The sequence below is a fragment of the Haplochromis burtoni genome, unplaced genomic scaffold (assembly GCF_018398535.1).
Source record: "Haplochromis burtoni strain Fernald_Lab_line unplaced genomic scaffold, NCSU_Asbu1 Contig_53, whole genome shotgun sequence".
NCBI classification, from domain to species: domain Eukaryota; kingdom Metazoa; phylum Chordata; class Actinopteri; order Cichliformes; family Cichlidae; genus Haplochromis; species Haplochromis burtoni.
The window spans coordinates 795,965-813,722 of record NW_024582414.1 but is presented as its reverse complement, the minus strand read 5'-3'; the positions used below and the strand labels follow the sequence as shown (position 1 = coordinate 813,722).

The following is a 17,758-nucleotide window of genomic DNA, read 5'->3' as shown; positions in this document are numbered from 1 at the left end:
TAATCCAAATTGTCACTAGGCGTGAATGAATGTGAGTGCGGATGGTTGTCTGTCCCTGTGTGTTGGCCCTGCGACAGACTGGCGACCTGTCCAAGGTGTACCCTGCCTCTCGCCCTATGACAGCTGGGATAGGTTCCAGCGCCCCCCGCGACCCTGAAAAGGATAAGCGGAAGCGAATGGATGGATGGATGGATGAATGAGCCACAGTGATGCATTATAATATCTTAAAGTTTGTTTGTTTTTTAAATTCACTTCATCTTAGAATTGTGTCAGAACTCGGATTGTGATGAGTGTAATCTGTAACCCAACCGACTTTAGTCTTTGTTGCAGCAATCGTTAAAAAGTGCTTCACCATGTAACAACGTGAGATTCTAGATCAAAGTGAGTGAGGGAAAGTTGGATATACTGTCACGTAAAAAAGAAAGTTTTCTTGGGATTCTGCACACTTGTGAGAAATTAAGTCCACACTTACTGCTTCCATAGGATCTAAGAGGGTAAGTCAGCCAGGTGCTGCTAATAACACGGCACTTAATTAACTGATTATCAGCAAGTACAAAACTTCTGGAACAATGTCCTTTGGACAGATGAGACCAAAATGGAGAGTTCTAGCCATAATGCACAGCACCATGTCTGGAGAAAACCAAACACAGTATATCAGCGTGAACACGTCATACCAACCAAGCACGGTGATGGATGTGTTATGATTTACACTTGTTTGCAGTCTTTAAGTCAACCATGAACTCCTCTGTATACCAAACTGTTCAAAAGTCAAATGGGACTGTGGAATACTTGAATATCTGTCATACAAACAGGGCCGCCCATTCGACTTGACTAACGACAAACAAACTGTGTTCTCTGTGCTCTGTGCCATGTATATGGATACATGGTGTTTCTGAAATGCTGGAAAAAAAGTCTGATATTCAGATTTTTCTCCGTGTGCAATAAATACATGTGGACCATGACTTAAAGAATAAAGTTATATTTAGCATAACACAACTCAGTCATTTAAAGATAGCAACTAAGGCCAAAAACTGATCAACAAAGCGTTTACTGAGTTCAAAGACTCAGTAAAGGGATTTTCCCCATAAATATCTGCGCAATATACTGCAACAAGAGGACTCGCCCCCTGCTCGTCATTAAGACAGAACGCAGTGATGAAGAAGATGGCATTGACTTTACTTTACTTTTAACCAGATGCTAACTCAGTTTTTTACATAGTCTTTTACCAAAAGTGATAAAGCTTGAGGAATCTCGTATAAGAAATTTAATGTTAAAAAAAGACACACGATGGAAGGCAAATCCTAGTTAAAAGCATTGGAAATAAGCAGTTAAAATAATTTTACAATGAATTTGTATTAGGTTATGAAACTTTTGCCAGTTGTGTTTGATTCCAAAATGGTCAAGGGCTATGGAAATCACAAGAAAAGCTAAATTAAACGTCGAATCCTCCCCCATTGTTCACAACATTTATGAGAATGTCGTTTCCTTTGCAGTATCTTGCAAGGAGTACCTCTCAGCTTTCTGGACTCCATTAGTTTCACTCCTTCATGGGGATAAAATAAGGACGCCTCAGAGCGCTGGGTCCACCACAGGTCAGGGCAACGCCGCAAACCTATAGTCCCAAATTGACAGCCGGTGTTCTGCCAGAAAAGAGGCCGGAGGGACGGAGAAGGAGGGGGCTATAGGGGCAGCTGTCTATTGCCAAGTTTTCACACTGTGTTCGAGATGCCTCAAAAGGAAAGAGAGAGTGCGAGGGTTGAGAGAATCAATGAACAACACAAGCACGAATGGTTGAATTCAGGGGGGAGAGGGGGAAGGAGACTGTTAAAGAGGAGGGAAAGATGAAAAACAGACACGATTCTCCTTAGCAGAAGTGAACCGGGGTCGACTTCACCCTGGCCATGACTCATTCACATGGACGGTCCTGTCACAGAGAGAAGGGGGTGGAGGACGGTGAAGAATGGGCTGATGTGAGGGTGCACAGCGACAGGCGTCCATATGGCCCCTGAGGCACCAACAAGGTCCCATGACAAAAGAGGGCTCTGCTCTCAAGTCGCGTCCTCCTCAAACCTCTCTGGGAATTCTCTTTCGCAGTCCCCCCTTTCCTCTGCAGAGCCTCTCACTTTTCTGCCAGCCCAGCAAGCAGCAGAGGAATGTGCCTTCTGCAAACCAGCACTCGCTCGGGGATTGCCTTTACACTTGCTGGCTAGTTATTATTGTAATGGCTGATGCAAAGAATGTTGTGCAATTGAGTAGGCTTATGTGCTATGTAAACATTTGCGGCATTTGAGGTTCTGCAGACGTACATAGAGATGTTTGCAGGGTAAGCTCTACTGCTCAGCGTTTGTCCTCTAGAGCATTCGCTACAATAGTCAGGAGCATGGCCATAAACCAAGTGGCATGAAGGGCATTCATGATGTCAGCTTTTCCTCACTTGACTTCTTCATCTAAGTCCCAAGAGATTTCCCAAACATAAAAAGCGATCTTTAACTAAAGGGGGGGAGTATGGGGGGGGGTGCGTCTATACAGAGTGGATTGCCCGTAGTCCAGTTTTTATTACCAGTTCATCAAAGTTCTTAAGCCAAGTCCTGGGATACAATGAGCGCAGGTGCTGTGCAGGAGGGGCTGTAAATCTGACCAGCCGAATTAAGCCATTGCTTTGGCATTGTTCTGTTTGGCCTCCTATCTGTTTTTGCTCCGGAGGCTATTGGGTAGATTGGGGTGTTGGGAGGGACATGTGAGGGCCTGCATCCACAAATCTCCCAACATGGGAGGCATCCTGCAGATTTCACACACGGTCATACGAGTCGGACCCCGGCTGCAGAGGAGGATCATGCAGGACAACGAGAAGGGTTAAAAGATATTAAAAGAGGGAGAGCTGGAGAAAAGGACGGTTGAGAAAGAAAGCCACATTTGCCTGTGAGATAAAGAAAACATTTAATTGACTGAAACAAAATTTCTCCTACTTGAGACACAAGCAAATCAGAATTCTGTTTAATCTCAAAGCAGCTGTGCAATTGCTAAAAGTATCCCCAGGTAAACTGTTGGGCTTTCTTTCTGTAAACCATGCCGCTGTTTCTCTTTAAAGCCTCTGCCAAGCTGGTGGTAGGTTTCATTAGTTGACCCTTGACCTCATAAGAGATCAGGTGACCAGGGCAGTGCTGTGGAATGCTCCCTCTTGACTCCTTTTCATTTTCTAATTTCAAAGCTCTCAACACTTTGGATCCTAGTCATTTTACCAGCGCCTTCTGTTATCTACAGCAACATGTAGAGAGAGAGAGAGAGAGAGAGAGAGAGAGTGTGTGTGTGTGTGTGTGTGTGTGTGTGTGTGTGTGTGTGTGTGTGTGTGTGTGTGTGTGTGTGTGGTTTTACGCACTCAAGAAAAAGAATTGTATTTATTCAATCCAGTTTTCGATTCCAGCTGTTAAAAGGATTGTTGTTCGTAGCTTTATCTAATTAGAGAAATATCTTTGGCCTCAATTATAGCATCCGGGACACCAGTGTGAGATATATTTTAAATACAATTTCATCAATGGGATCATTAGATGGTAGGTCATCCAATAAACCTTTCAGTAAACTTATAAGTCTTAAGTTCTGTTTCTACTTTAAGCTAAACAGAGAAGCTAGTGGCAGAAGATTCACAAGGACACTGTTAACCTGCTAATGTTCAGCCGGTGAAGGTACAGTGCATTTAAGTCCACCACTCTAGAGGGGAAAATAAGCATGTCTGTCCATTGAAACTATGTTTTGTGAAGATATCCCCTTTTTGTCTGCTACTAAAATACTGAGAAATAACCAAAATCTGCACTGTGTTGGGATTGGCTAATCTTAGCAGGTTAAATGAGCTACAAAACTAGAAACTGGAGCATTTAATTCAAAGGTCACATTAACCCAATATAGCAGTGGATGTACTATTTTAGCATGTTAACATGAAACATTACCATTGTAGAAAGTTTTGCAGTGTATCTGACAGTTGCAGCTGTATTTCTATAAATCAAGCTCTAAAGCCTTTTCACTGTCTGTAGTATTACAGTGGACTCTGGAGGTGTTTTAGCTAACTAGCTGATATGCATGACTATGGCTACTAACGCAGCTAACATTTGCTTTCTGACAGTGCTAAAAAAGATCCACTGATATACCAGAGCCTAAGCAAAAATAATGAAAATAATACTATCATGGGTTGTATATAAGTAGAGTTTATACATATAGTGTTTAAAATAGTAAAATAGGATAAAAATAAAAATTAACTAAAAAGCACTGCTTTTGTCCAAAACCATGTCCTAGGTATCACCAACAATCATTGATTGGCTGACTTCAGTACTGCAGCTACTGGATGTAGGGAGGCATTTGATCGTCAAGAGGTCTGAAAGTGATCAACAGAATCTTAAACTGAAGCATCAGTATTGAACTGAACCCAGAGTAAACGGAACATAATCTGTGTCACATAGAACCTTTTACAGGACCTGACGAGAAGCCTTGCAGCACCATCTGGGCCATAAGTGATCCAGGGATGATTACTACATCACTTACAAATGCTTTAAAATTAGTCATTGAGTTATCCACTCCTCACTGTTCTGCGATAGACTAGTGCCCTCTTCGGCACCTACAATGCCTCTCATCCTTTAACAACTACTTTCACATTCCTTCATTTTTTAAAATATATTTTGTTAAATGCAGTTTAATTTTGGCTTGTATTTTGTCGTGGTGAATGTTTCGACCTTTAAATGTGTCCTTACTTGTGTCCTCTTGTGAAGAACTCCTCATGCTCTGCCGTGGAAGCCTCTGAAAGGGGATTCTGACTCTTTTCTTGAACCTGCTGCGACTGCCAGCAAAAACATTAATCTCAACCACTTAAAAGAAAGCCACTTTAGTTAGGCAATATTGATAATATTTCTGTTCATGCTGAAATGTCATTTCAGACCATCATTTAACATTGACTTGGCAATAACCCTGTCTAAGATGCAATTCCATGATTCCATGAACTGTCAGTCTGTCAATGTATAATAAACACCCCGAAGGCCTGAAAACTTTGAGTCTTCTTTTGACATGTTGTCATTACTAATGACCTCAAAGCAAACCAAACGTGCACTTAGCCTAGCAGAAACTTTGCTATCTTGAGCTAAAGCTAACGTGTTTTGGGGAGATTTTTAGCTAGGCTAATTGTAAAATAATGTCAATGCTATTCATGCCAAGTGTGAGATGAGAAATTAATTGAACTTGTATTTGTGCATTGACCTAGACTGTTGCCACGATTGTCTCACGTCCAAAATGGTGGACAAGTTAATGTCACATGATTTGAGGTCACGTGTCTGCAAAACCTCAACATGCAACTAGTTAGCTTAGCTTAGGACAAAATGATAAACCAAGCTCAGAGTTAGCCCCTTATAGCTGAACTACTGATTTTTTCTAACCCATGCCATAAATATATAATGATTACTTTTCCTATAGATGATGGATTCACATTTATTATCTCTGGACCAAACCAGGTTAGACATTTGTAGGGACTTCTGACTGTAGCTTCTTATTTAAAAATGTCTGTGGTAAAAAAAAAGTGCATTTTCCCAAAATGCCTAACTATTTCAACAACAAGGGGCCATAGTGGCAGGTGGTCAGCATTAAGGAGACATCAAAGACCTTATAACCTCCCTATAGACATCACCTCAAGCAGCAGGGGAACTAAGTTTTACTGCTGACAGCTGGAGAGTGCTCTGCTGACAGGAGGAAGGTGATAGCATACACTAAAATACCAACTGTATCACTCCACTTCCTCTGCATGGATCAAAGTTATCGCCGTGCTTCATATCAGAGTGATGTTAAAGGCTGCTCGGAGCATGCACCACTATTAAAGGTGTGCCACCTGCAAGTTTATCAAACCAGTGAGGCCCAAATCTTCTGACTGAGTCCGAGCACAGCTGCTGTCAGGGCCTCTTTTCAGTCTCACCTTTCACATTTTTTTCTCTCTATCTGTCAAGCAGAGCAAACTCTCATCCTGTCCTCACTCTCAAAGGAGACCGCTCTCTCCTGGAGGAGCGGGGAGGGAGAGAGGTGATGAGCAGCTTACCTCTAGGAGGGATTAGCCTTATTAAAATGAAATCGTCTAGTCCTGAGTGACAGAGCTATGGAGGTGCAGGAGGCAAAGAGGCAAGGAGGAGAGCGCAGAGGGTCTGCATTGTGTGAGGCCCAGCCACCGGAGGATCTGAAGCACCGCTTCCTCTGTGTTCTCCTTCCCTCCAGTCTTCACTTTCACCTCTCGCTTTCTCTCTTCATCTTCTCTCTCCTTTCCTCTCGTCTTCTCTCTCATCATCAACCGCAGTCCAGAACAGGCGGATCTGTCAGCGCTGCGTCAAGAGATCTGCCCTCAGTCTCTCAGATGAACTGCCAAGTACAGGGGCTGGACTGTAGGAGAATAAAAGACCTCCAAAAACACACACACACACACACATAGAGGTAAAATGTGTTTAATAGTCCTCCTATTGAAGGGCACCATGTATGGAATGTGTGCCCAGGGTCACTGCATAGAGGTTCCCAGCAATTACCCAAGCTTTAGCTCACTCTTGTTTATAAGGAGTCAGATGTAAAAGGCATGGACATACATGTGACTTTGTAAAGGGTGCCTAATGACATGTACACAGTGGTAATCCTTGTGTGGAGAGCAGCTCAGTGGTTGAATCAGAATACCTGGCCATACACCATATTTGTGTTCATTTTCAGCGCTTTAACAGGTTTAGAGGAGAGAAACAAATATAATCTTAAAGTGACAAAAACAGAGGAACCAAACTCATACAAGAGGCCATATGTTTTCAGCTAAAAGGGGGAAAATGTGGCCAGGGCACTTTTTAATGACAGGGAACCAAAATAATAGCTTAATTGATACTTAAAGTAGACCTATTATCTTATACATAAAGTACAAGGATGCATAAATTAGCCACGGCCAGCATTTCAAATAATGAGCATTAGCAAATCTGCAAGGCGATGCGCTTAATATGGTCATCTCAGGCACAACACGCTCACCAACCTGCAGTTGAACCCTTCTGTTTGCAAGTGGCAGCCAATCGGAAGAAAGTTTACTTCAATGGAGTTGACTTTATTTCAGGTGGTGGATGGCCAAACTAGTAGGAAATTCATAATCACTCAATAATTTTAGTTGTCTAAAAGTTGCACAAAGTCTAACTAAAAATTCTAACTAAGACAGAGGCATCTGTCTTCCTTCTCTCACCCCAACCGGTCACAGCAGATGGCCCCGCCCCTCCCTGAGCCTGGTTCTGCCGGAGGTTTCTTCCTGTTAAAAGGGAGTTTTTCCTTCCCACTGTCGCCAAAGTGCTTGCTCATAGGGGGTCATATGATTGTTGGGTTTTTCTCTGTATCTATGAAGCACCTTGAGGCGACTTTTGTTGTGACTTGGCGCTATATAAATAAAATTGAATTGAATTGAATCTTTTATGGAACCAGCCAGTCTGTATATTAGTAGTCATCAATACACTTATTTTCTTTACAAATTGCTGGAAATGGTCCAGCTAATGATCCTGTGGTTTCAAAGGTGATTTACAAATGTACTTTGGGAAAGAAATATCCAAAGGCAGGAGTTGTTTTGCAGAAAAAAACATGATCAAAAGGGCAGTGCCCCCTAAACCCACTGCAGCACCTTTCAATGGTTAAACAATCCACAAAGGTAGAAGAAGGTCAGACGCAGAAATTTTATTGGTTTGCTTTTTAAAGAACTGATCAACAAATTAGATCTGATCAAAGTGTCTTCAAGGTTATCTGAATGATTATTCAGACAATGCACTTATAAGTTTCAGCACAAGTGCATGAAAAGAAAACCTGGTTAAACTCGAGCATGTTTTGAATCTAAAAATGGTTTCATGAATGTCTTTTTATATATTGTATGTAAATAAGAACCCCCCTTGAGACGGGCCTGATGTTAGTTTATTGCCGGAGCGGCCTGGGAGTTATTTTCTTTTTCATTAAGGGTCATTGTCCACCCCCTCCTGCCCCCACAGCTGATCACAAACAACTTTAAAAGGTTGCGTGGATGATTTCAAAGGTCCAATCTTGCCAAAAACCACAGCTAACGCTGAAAAAAGTCTAATTTGAAACAAAGACTGTGTGTTATGTGGTCGGCTAGTTGACTTGTAGCCACAATGTTGACTCAAAGGTCAGCAGAGATTAAGGGAGCAGATGAGGAGGAGAGGAGAAAAGGTCTGGTTTCACATGCAGGTGGCTGTCAAGGATGTTTACCTAGCAAGACTCGTATCTCTTCTCTCCAGAATTAGAAATGAACAAAAGTTCAGTTCAGTTCACTCCGACTGCCTGATATCAAGTGGCGACCCCGACTATCCAAACAGGCTCGCTGTTATTATGTCTACCTCTGACTTCATATGGGATTTCACTCCTGCTTTTATTGGGACTGAGGGAACAGCTTAGCAAGTTGAATGTGAACAAAGTACTTTTACAACAGACGCTTGTGCCATCAGAGTCGAGCACCTGAATCTAAATATAAAACCTTTTTTCCAGATGTGTAAAGTAAAAATGTGGAATTCAACAAAAGCAGATCCTTTCCCATTTACGTTTTGTGAGTGAACTACACAACACCCCCACCCAAAAAAACCTTGAAGCTGATGGGATTGTTATTTTCAGTGTGTAAAAAAGTATTTGCATTTTCAGACTGTTAGTGAAATATTTGGCTCCATCTGCACAAAAACTCCCAGTGAGAACAGACACTGAAGATGTGGGCGTGCAAACAGGTATGTGTACCCTAAAGCTTTCTCATACCTGTTCAGTGCAGCCATAAAAAACCCACCATATTTACAGTGGTGACATCAAAGAAGCCTGAAAAACCATTTGATGCTAAAAGGCCTCCGGCTGCTGAGACTTCTCACGCTGGAGCCGCCCGTCAGCGACGTTCCGCCTTTCTGTTTGAATTTATAGCTGCTTTGGAAAAATATTTCAAAATAAAATGACATTTAACTATTTCAGTAAACTGCTCGCTCTAACTTGAGGCTATTTGTAGGCGTCTCGTGAATGTCACTGGAAATGCCGGGTGTCGGAGCCGCAGTAAAAGTGCAGTCTACTAGCAGTGAATATCACTGGACGGCTAAATGCAGCTGCATCCCGGGAATGTCCCTGTAGCTCAGAGTATTTCTGGGAGATTCCCACAAGCCACCAAGGGCAATTCCCCGGCTTATTTATCCATATTCTACTGAGGCTGGGTTACCCTGATCCCACAGCAAAGAGGTGAATCTGCAAAACATAAAAATGTCTCCTAAAGTTTAAGCTTTTCCTGTTGGGTTTCTATAAAACAATAGCAGTGTTTAAAACAGTTTGGGAATTATGGCCACAGTGTCAAGTTATTTTAGCAACTGTGACGTGATTGCTAGGCCACATGCTCGATTACCAGATGTATTTACACTAAAAAGCAAAAAAAAAAAAAAGTTTTGTGAGGTTTTTATGAATGAATTCCACGTTTGTGTGTGAGAAAGGCAAGATGCTCGCCGTGCCACTGACAATGCCAACCACAGGTAATTGTTTATTTTTGTGATGGTATTTTTTTCTGTTTCTTAAATTATTTTTATTCTGAAAAACTAAAAACTACAGTACTGTGCAAAAGTCTTGAGCCACCAAGAAGAAAGGGAGGGAAAAGACAACAGCAGCCACATGTGAACGTAAAATAACATACTTTATTATGACCATACATTTCTCAGGATCAATACAAAGCACTTCTCTGTTTTTGTTTAGTGATGCTTTGAATGTGGCACTTTTTCCTCCAAAGGACAAAGAGGATCAGACAGAAATGATTTTTGTTTGTTTGTTGTGTGGAAGGAGAAGGAGGTGGGAAATGAGGAGGTCAGATAATGACTCTGTCGCTGCACTTGCATCTCCATGTTAGCTCTGAAACAGACTTGAGTTCTGCCATTAGCGTCCCAGTTTACTTTCATTCTATTTGATTGTTGAGTTGAAACCATAAAAGCATGTGTGCTCTCTGTGTACTCTTTGAGTAATAATTTGAGATCCTATTAGGGAAACTGGGTCATTGTAAGGAAGAATGCACGTCAGATTTAAAGGACAATCATTACATTAAAAAAAAAATCCTTAGCTGATTCTTCACAATGGCTTCTATAAATGAGGCCCTGGTTCTTTGTGTGTTGCCTGCACAGACAGATGGTTTGAAAGGAACCCTGCTGAAACCCAGTTTCAACAGATCCGCTCAGCAGCAGCCCAGCTTCACCGTGCAGCAGCAGGACTGTGCAAAAACACCATGCAGGAGGGCAAACAACAAACTCAATGTATAAGTGAAACAATTTTGAAGACTATTTTACTTATTCTTATTCTGTATATTTTAGGCTAGAAATCCTCCTAAAATAAAATTAAACCAAAAGTGATTTAGCAAATATACTAATAACAATAACAGTGCAATTAAACCATTTCAATCAGTAAAAGCATTTTACAGTTGTTGCTGGAGTTTAAAAGAAAAAAAAATTGTCACCAGTTTCTGTGTTTCATAAACTGCCTGCCTCTATGTCCTTTGGAAAAAAGCTTGGACAATGCTGTCATGTGTCTTACAAAGGAACGGGGGTCAAACAAATGCGCATACATTACAAAATAATCTTATTTTACACATAAATATGATATACAAAGGCAGATGAGACAGAGCCTTGCTTATGTCAGTAAAGCTTTTGACCATGCAACGTTCAGTACCTTAAAAAAAAAAAAAACAAACGCCAAAAAATCATTAGCACGCCTTAGTCCACCAGAGACATAAAACAATGTCAAATATATACACAATATCACAAAAATAACAATATCACTTTTTTCTGCAAGAACACGATTGTACCATATATTTTACAGCTAAAGTTGTACCATTAGTCCAGCACATTAAGATGTGTACAGGTAGCTTTAAGGGAAAGAAGCAACTATTGCTACACGGCAACACTAGAAGGTCATAAGAAGTATTTAAATACGCCATTGAAATATAAGCTGTAAAAATAATATATTCCGAATACATTTATATAATTATATACATATACATATAGGTTAAATACTGATCATTCTGAATCCCTGGTTTGCTGAAAACGTCCTTTGTCTTTTTAAGCAGCTAGCTATTTTGAACTAACTGGATGAGCCCGCCATTTTTATTTCCGCTGCTGATCTACATGATGTGCTTCACATTGTTTATTTCACTGTTTTTGACCATGTGTTTTTTTAAATTAACTATTTTATTTCATTTTTTTTCTTTAACAAAAAAAACCCCAACAACTTAGAAATAACCAGCTTAGAAATAACAAGCTTCTTTATGTTCTTGCATCAAGGTAGATGAGAAAGTTGATACCACGTTCGTGTCTTTGCTAAACTATATTTTTGTTAATTATGACCTGTAACATTTTAGGATGTTTTTTTTTTTTAAATTTATTCATGTTTTTACAAACAAGCTACTCTATTTTCTCAAAAACATAGCTATCTTAGCTACACTAACCTTAGCTATGCTAGCTTAGTGCAGCTAACTGCTTTCTGACTCTAGCTTATATTCATTTACAGACATGAGGGTAGTATCAATCTTTTCATCTAATCCTGGGCAAGAAGGTGAATTTACCAAACCTGCAACACTACATGAAACACCAATTCTGCTTAAAATCAAAATCTGTTCAAAATGTATGTTTAGCCGTAAGCATAGGTGTGACTTTGAACATAGAAGAGGTTTAAGTGGCAGCAGTTTCTCCCCTTAGTTCATGATTTTTTTACTGCATGATGATAATCTACATTACTGCCTGCCTATTAAGTGCATTGTTGTTGTATAACATTTAGTGTTTTATACCTCAATAGAAAAAGCTCTTTACTGCCTTAAAAAGGAAATCCACCCTAAGACAAAGTGTACACGTTCCTCCAACGATCTTGGTTCGTTTTACTAAATTAACCACCATACAAGGTTTAAAATAGGTCTGAAAGTGACTAAATTTGCAAGTTCTCTATTCAGACTGGGCCAAATTTTGCTACAGAGCCCCAGAGTTCAGAAAATGGATGTGTACCTGCTGAATTTGAAATACACTATAGCTTTTTTTTTTCTTTTTGTAAGAAAGGCTCTTGAAAACCCATTCTCAAGCGTTATCTACACAGGCCCAGATCCTCGGAGGTGATGTGTTATATTTCAGGGTAGACTTTCCTCTTGACGTACCACCTTCACACAATTAAGGCACCTTTTAAACCCCTGAGGGGTAATTGGGTTCTTCTAATAAGAAGAGAAGCAACAATAACAACATGGAACACAGAACTGGACTAAAACAAAACCACACAACATAAAGTTTAATCAGCCAACAAAATAAAAGGAGAATATTGCGGAATGTTTGTGGATATGGTACAAACGCCACAAGTGCCCTGTTACATTTCTTATCTCATCTTCTAGGATTTTGCAGCAGCAGTACCGTGCACCATGCTGGCATGGTGACGTCACAAGACCTCCATGGCTGTATCCCAAAGCACCTTCAGAGATAAAGAGATTCTGTCCCAAACCTTATCGAGCTTCATGGGGGTGCGGGTGGATATGTCTGCGTATCTGTGTCTAGGAGTTAGTATCCCACGTTGAGCTTGTTTTTGTTGAGCTCTCTCTCCAGGTTTCCTATCAGAGTGTCGATGCTCTCTTGCAGATCCCTCAGGTTCACCCTGTTGCTCAATACAGGACTGATATCCTGGATCTTCATGTAGGCCTGGTAAGTGTGCTCTTTAGGTAGCCGAGGTGGCAGGATGTGGTTACACACCTTGTGTTCTTCCTCCTCCTCCTCTAATGGGTGTCCACTGTTTGAGCTGTCACTTTCTATTAGCTTCTCCTGCTCCTCCACCGCCTCCCGTGTTTCCTCCTCCTTTACCACCTCCCTTCTCTGAGGTTGCTCTTCATCTGCGGTATCAGACACAGGGCAATCAACCTTGAGCTGTATGCCGTCTTTTGCTTCCTCTTGCTTCTCCTGGACCTCCTCAGTTGCCTCGATGTCTTCTGAGGGAACGTCGTCATAGTCTGCCTCTTCTTTGCTGGAAGGTAACAACATTTCAGAAGGGAAGTACGTCTCACCACAGCCACTCCAGTCACCAGCATAGCGGTTGCTGGGGCTGTCCAGACGCCCTGGTTTGGGTCGCAGAACCCCCGCCATCTCTGCTCCAGTGAGGTTCAGCACCTGAGGCCGCTCTTTTCTCCGTCGCAGAGGGGGGGCTGTCCGCAGGTCAGAGGAAGTTGGAACCAGAGAGGGTGCTGGGGGCTGAGAAGAGGACTGGCCATGTGGGTCCACAACTAGAGGAAGAAAGAAAAAAAAACAAAAACAAAGAAAAAGTTAAATATAAGCCAGCTGGTTATTAAACAATCATGAAAATTACAAAAACACAAAAATAAGAAAAGGTCATATTTTCTCATTCTTTTGTTTTCCTCAGAGGGAAAAGTGGTTGTTGTTCTTCTTTAATAATTACGTTATTTAGACCAGCGGTCCCCAACCCCCGAGCCACGGACTGGGACCAGTCCATGATTCGTTTGGTACTGGGCCACGAGAGTTGAGGCTCGGGTGTGCAACTTATGGTTCTCAGGGTTTTCATCGTTAACTCGGTTTCCCTGGGTCTTATTTTGAAAGAAATATTTAGAAGTTACCATAGCGACCAAGACGGCATTAAGGGGCAGCGAGGAGGATGTTACTCTCAATGTTTTTGGCACATTTCAGGAGGACACTGCTAATAAAGTTACACACTTACACAGTGAATTCGCGTTCATTGTTATATTTACAATATATTTGTGTCTTGGTTGTATCATTTTATTTTGTTGTATTTATCCACGACACCTTAAAGGCCGGTCCGTGAAAACATTGTCTGACATTAAACTGGTCCGTGGTGCAAAAAAGGTTGGGGACCGCTGATTTAGACTGTATACTTCTAGTGGTATATTAGCTTTATAAGAGCTGCAAAGCACAGCTTATGGCTCACGTATTATTCACTTATATATTGTAGAATGCAGCTGACTGAATCCCCCCCCAAAAAAGCAGTAAACCTCAGAGCGAGATACAGCGCAGGTCAGCTGATGACGGCCTGGAAACAAATCTACTGGAGCTTACAGTACAAATGATTTCCCCACTGCACTGCTACACCTACCCACCTACCAATTCATACTTCAGCTCCTGAAAATGACTCTACTTTTCATTTTATTTCTCCAAATAAATAAATGCATTTTTCTTACAACGACTGTAATCTCTTTGCTTATTTTAAGTCTTCAGTTTAGCATAATGATCATGAGCACTGATCATAAAGGGCGTGCTTCAGGGCACAGCCAACTTGTTAGTGACAAAGTGCTATCATAACAGTCTGAACTTCTCGACCAGATTAACTTTGCTGGCTTAAAAAAACAACAACAACACCCAAAAAAAAAAACAAACCAAAAAACAAAAAAAACAACAAAACCAACAACAACAACTGCTCCCCCAAAAACCACACCAAGATGCACAAGCTGATCTTTTATATACAGTCTGTAATATGCAGCATTTTTTTTAAGTATCAGCATGTTTATGGAAAAATACAATGGTGCGCATTTCATAAACTAAAATCCATCAGATTTCGCAGTACGGGAATGTGATGCTATCAGCGTGGCTAGACAGGGCTGGATGAGAAAATATGATTTTCTGTGATTAAAATGAACTAAAAACAAACAAACAACACACATACATAACAAAAAAACACAAGCCTTGTTTTGGTGCAGCTGATTTCTATTTAAAAGACTCCCGCTTTAGCGGAATGACCCTCTGTGAGGACAACATAGAGAACAATCGGTTCATCATTAGGTGAACGAACATGATGAAGTCACACCACTGCACACAGTGTTTTTGTTGCTTCCTGTGCTGTTATCGAGTAACCAAACTTAAAAATTAACTAAAGCTTGAACCTTAAGAAAGACTCCTCTAAGTGGACTAGGTGGAGGAAAAGTGAGCAGCCAAACACAACCAGTCTGGTTACCTTTCTGCATTTATCTCAGTACCTACATTTTCTGGCTCCGCTAGCTTACTATATTGGAAAAGAACAAAAACACAGTTAGGGCTGTAAGTCCATGTTCAATAGATACATTATATATTTAAAAAGAAATGCTAAATTTTATTTTGAGACATGACCTTGAAATGACTTGTTTTCCTTTGTGCGCGTTCGCCTATTTCATCCAGCTGACGATAAACAGAATTTTTTTGCACTTGTCTTAACTAAGTTCACTGCAGTTCATTCATCAGAGTGGCTGTTGCTGCTATAGTGTTTACGTGGAGTAGCTGCACACTTCGCAGCTCCCCCGAGGCTAAAGACTTGAGCAATTATCACCTTAAAACAAACAGAAATTATCTTCCTTTCAGAGACGCTGTGTTATTTAATTCCAGACATGATTCACTGATGACATGATTAAAGCTATTAGCTGTCAGCAGAGAAAATGAAGACGGAAAGCAGGCGAGAATACGATCATATTTTTTTTTTCCTTTCTTGGACAGCTTCACAATGTTTACTTGTTGTAATATATTAAGATTAGACTTAGTTGTGCTAGGATGAGTGTATTTTTACATCTAAACACAATAAAAAACCGAAATGGACAAAATAAAACAATAAACCCACAGCTGATTTTAATGATAAATTAAAAAAAGAAGCAGGGCAAATTAACTGAAAATGAACATGCAGCTAATTTTGGATTTTAAAGATAACACTGAAAGAATCCTCTTGCCGTCACTTTGTCTGTCTAACCATCTGCTCACATCTTCTCACACATACAGTTGGAAAAACTTCTTCATGCACACTCATCACCTCCTCAGCCTCTTCAGTACACACAGACACACACACACACACACACACACACACGTCCTGTAAGTAGTGTCAGTCAGGCTATGGAGGCCTGAGCGACAATGCCTTGGAAGGTTTGGTATGTGTGTATGAAAGGCGTGAAGAGGCGGCTCAAAATATCCCACAATGATTGCGAAATGTACGGGTGAAGCTTCAGGGGCTGAGGGGCAAGGTTAAGCCAGGAATGTCTTTAATTATACAGTCCAGGCACCCTGTACTCTGTACTGGGGAAGCGGATGGAATGGAAACACTGCTGAGGGTGTAAATGAAGGCTTGAACCTGGACTAAAATGCTCTGTCAGTGTCTTTATAAGTCATTAAAGGCAACTGCGGGGAAACAAAAAAACCCAACAAAAACCACAATTTTTATGCTTTAATTTTTAAAATTCCAAATGTAATCCCCTCTGCTACCTGCAATCATAGGATTCACAGATGCTGACTAATTAAGCCGCTGGCTTACATTTCTTTCTCTGTGCTCCTTCTCTGGGTGATGTAAAGCAGGGTGCTAAGCTTCAGTGGTTTACACAGAATGGGTTCAACGTGGGAGTTGGAGGATGCAGTTAAAGTTAAGAGGCTCAACCAGACGCAGAGTCACTTCGTCTTCAGACGCACATCAGCAGATCTGGTTAAAGCTGCAGGCTGCTTGGGAGGAGCTCCGAGGATTGTATAATCATTCGGGAGGGAAAGTCTGTCTCACAGGATGTCGGAGCCATTGGGAAAAAGGTTTTTAAAGACGGTGAACATGTGCTTGTTCAAAACTGTATCAATGGAAATGCACAGAATAACACTGCACTCAGAAAAATGTTAAAATATAGTGAGTTGGATTAGTTTCGGATTGGTAGTCATGCATATGTAAAACCCACAAAACAAAACAAAACAACTAAGCTGTCCGCCCAGCCCAGGGGCTCATTTTTTGATTTGTTTGGAGTCTTCGAGAATTTAAATGCATCAGCAGCCCCTGCATGGCTCACTTGATTATTAGAAATGTGGTGAACTCATAAAATCAAGCCCATGAGCTAAAAAAATCAGATTAGTTCCCATAACCAATGCAAATATCACGCCACACACACTTGTCTCATCATTCTCCATCCTCTCCTGGATCATCTAAGGACTTTGCCATATCTCACCGCAAGCAGACAGCTGCCGCTGGCAGAGAGCAGCTGTGCAGGCAGACAGATGACCTGTGCTGAGAGAAGCTGCTGCTGACTGTCCTTGATTGGTAATTTATCTAAAAACAGAGGGGGGGGACCACGCCCCAAATGTTTGGTTCACACTGAGGCTTTACTGGCTTGGCTCCGATTGGCTCAACCCATCATGATGAAGCACTTGTGGAGGGTTTCATCTCTGAGGAGCCGACAGATGGTGGCCTGTGGCTATCAGCTGCACTTGTGCCAGTGGTGGAAAAACCTCAAGGATCAAAGCAGCCCAGTCCCTTTAACAGCCCTTTGTAGAGCTGAACCGCAGGGCTGGCACTGATTTGTACAAGACCCTCAGGCAAGAGAGACCAGTGTGCGCACGACCTGACTGTAGATGTGCTGCTTTTTCAAGTCACGCCATGTGCTCAAAACGTCTTTAGAGAAAGCGGGACGAAAACAAACAAACAAAGGTCACAATCACCTGGCCAGAGCTGGAGCAGGTAGTGCAGTACTTCGATGTGCTTTTTGAAGTGTAGCGCGCTGGCCAGCTCCTCAGAGTCGATGAAGACTCGGTTGGTGTGGCAGGACGCCTCCTGACGCTGGCTCAGCAGCACCGGGCCGAAACACACCGCTAGGTTCTGGCACGTCATCTTATTCATCTCTTGGTAGGATGCCACCAGCTTCAGGTGGTCAAGAAGCTTCCGCAGCATCATCTGATCCAGACACACACACACACACACACACACACACACACACACACACACACACACACACACACACACACACACACACACACACACA

The 17,758-nt window shown here is 41.6% G+C and overlaps 1 protein-coding gene across 1 annotated transcript in view; it reads right to left on the bottom strand.

Annotated features, from left to right (window-relative positions):
* Positions 1–9,657: 9,657 nt before the first annotated feature.
* Positions 9,658–17,758, bottom strand: part of syde2 (synapse defective 1, Rho GTPase, homolog 2 (C. elegans)) — a 49,594-nt gene continuing 41,493 nt past the window's right edge. Inside the window, exons 7-8 of the mRNA XM_005923932.3 lie at positions 17,439–17,670; positions 9,658–13,270 (exon numbers count right to left, since the gene is read on the bottom strand). Of these exons, the coding sequence (XP_005923994.1) occupies positions 12,558–13,270; positions 17,439–17,670 (945 nt within the window). The 3' untranslated portion in view covers positions 9,658–12,557. The remainder of the gene's footprint in view (positions 13,271–17,438; positions 17,671–17,758) is intronic.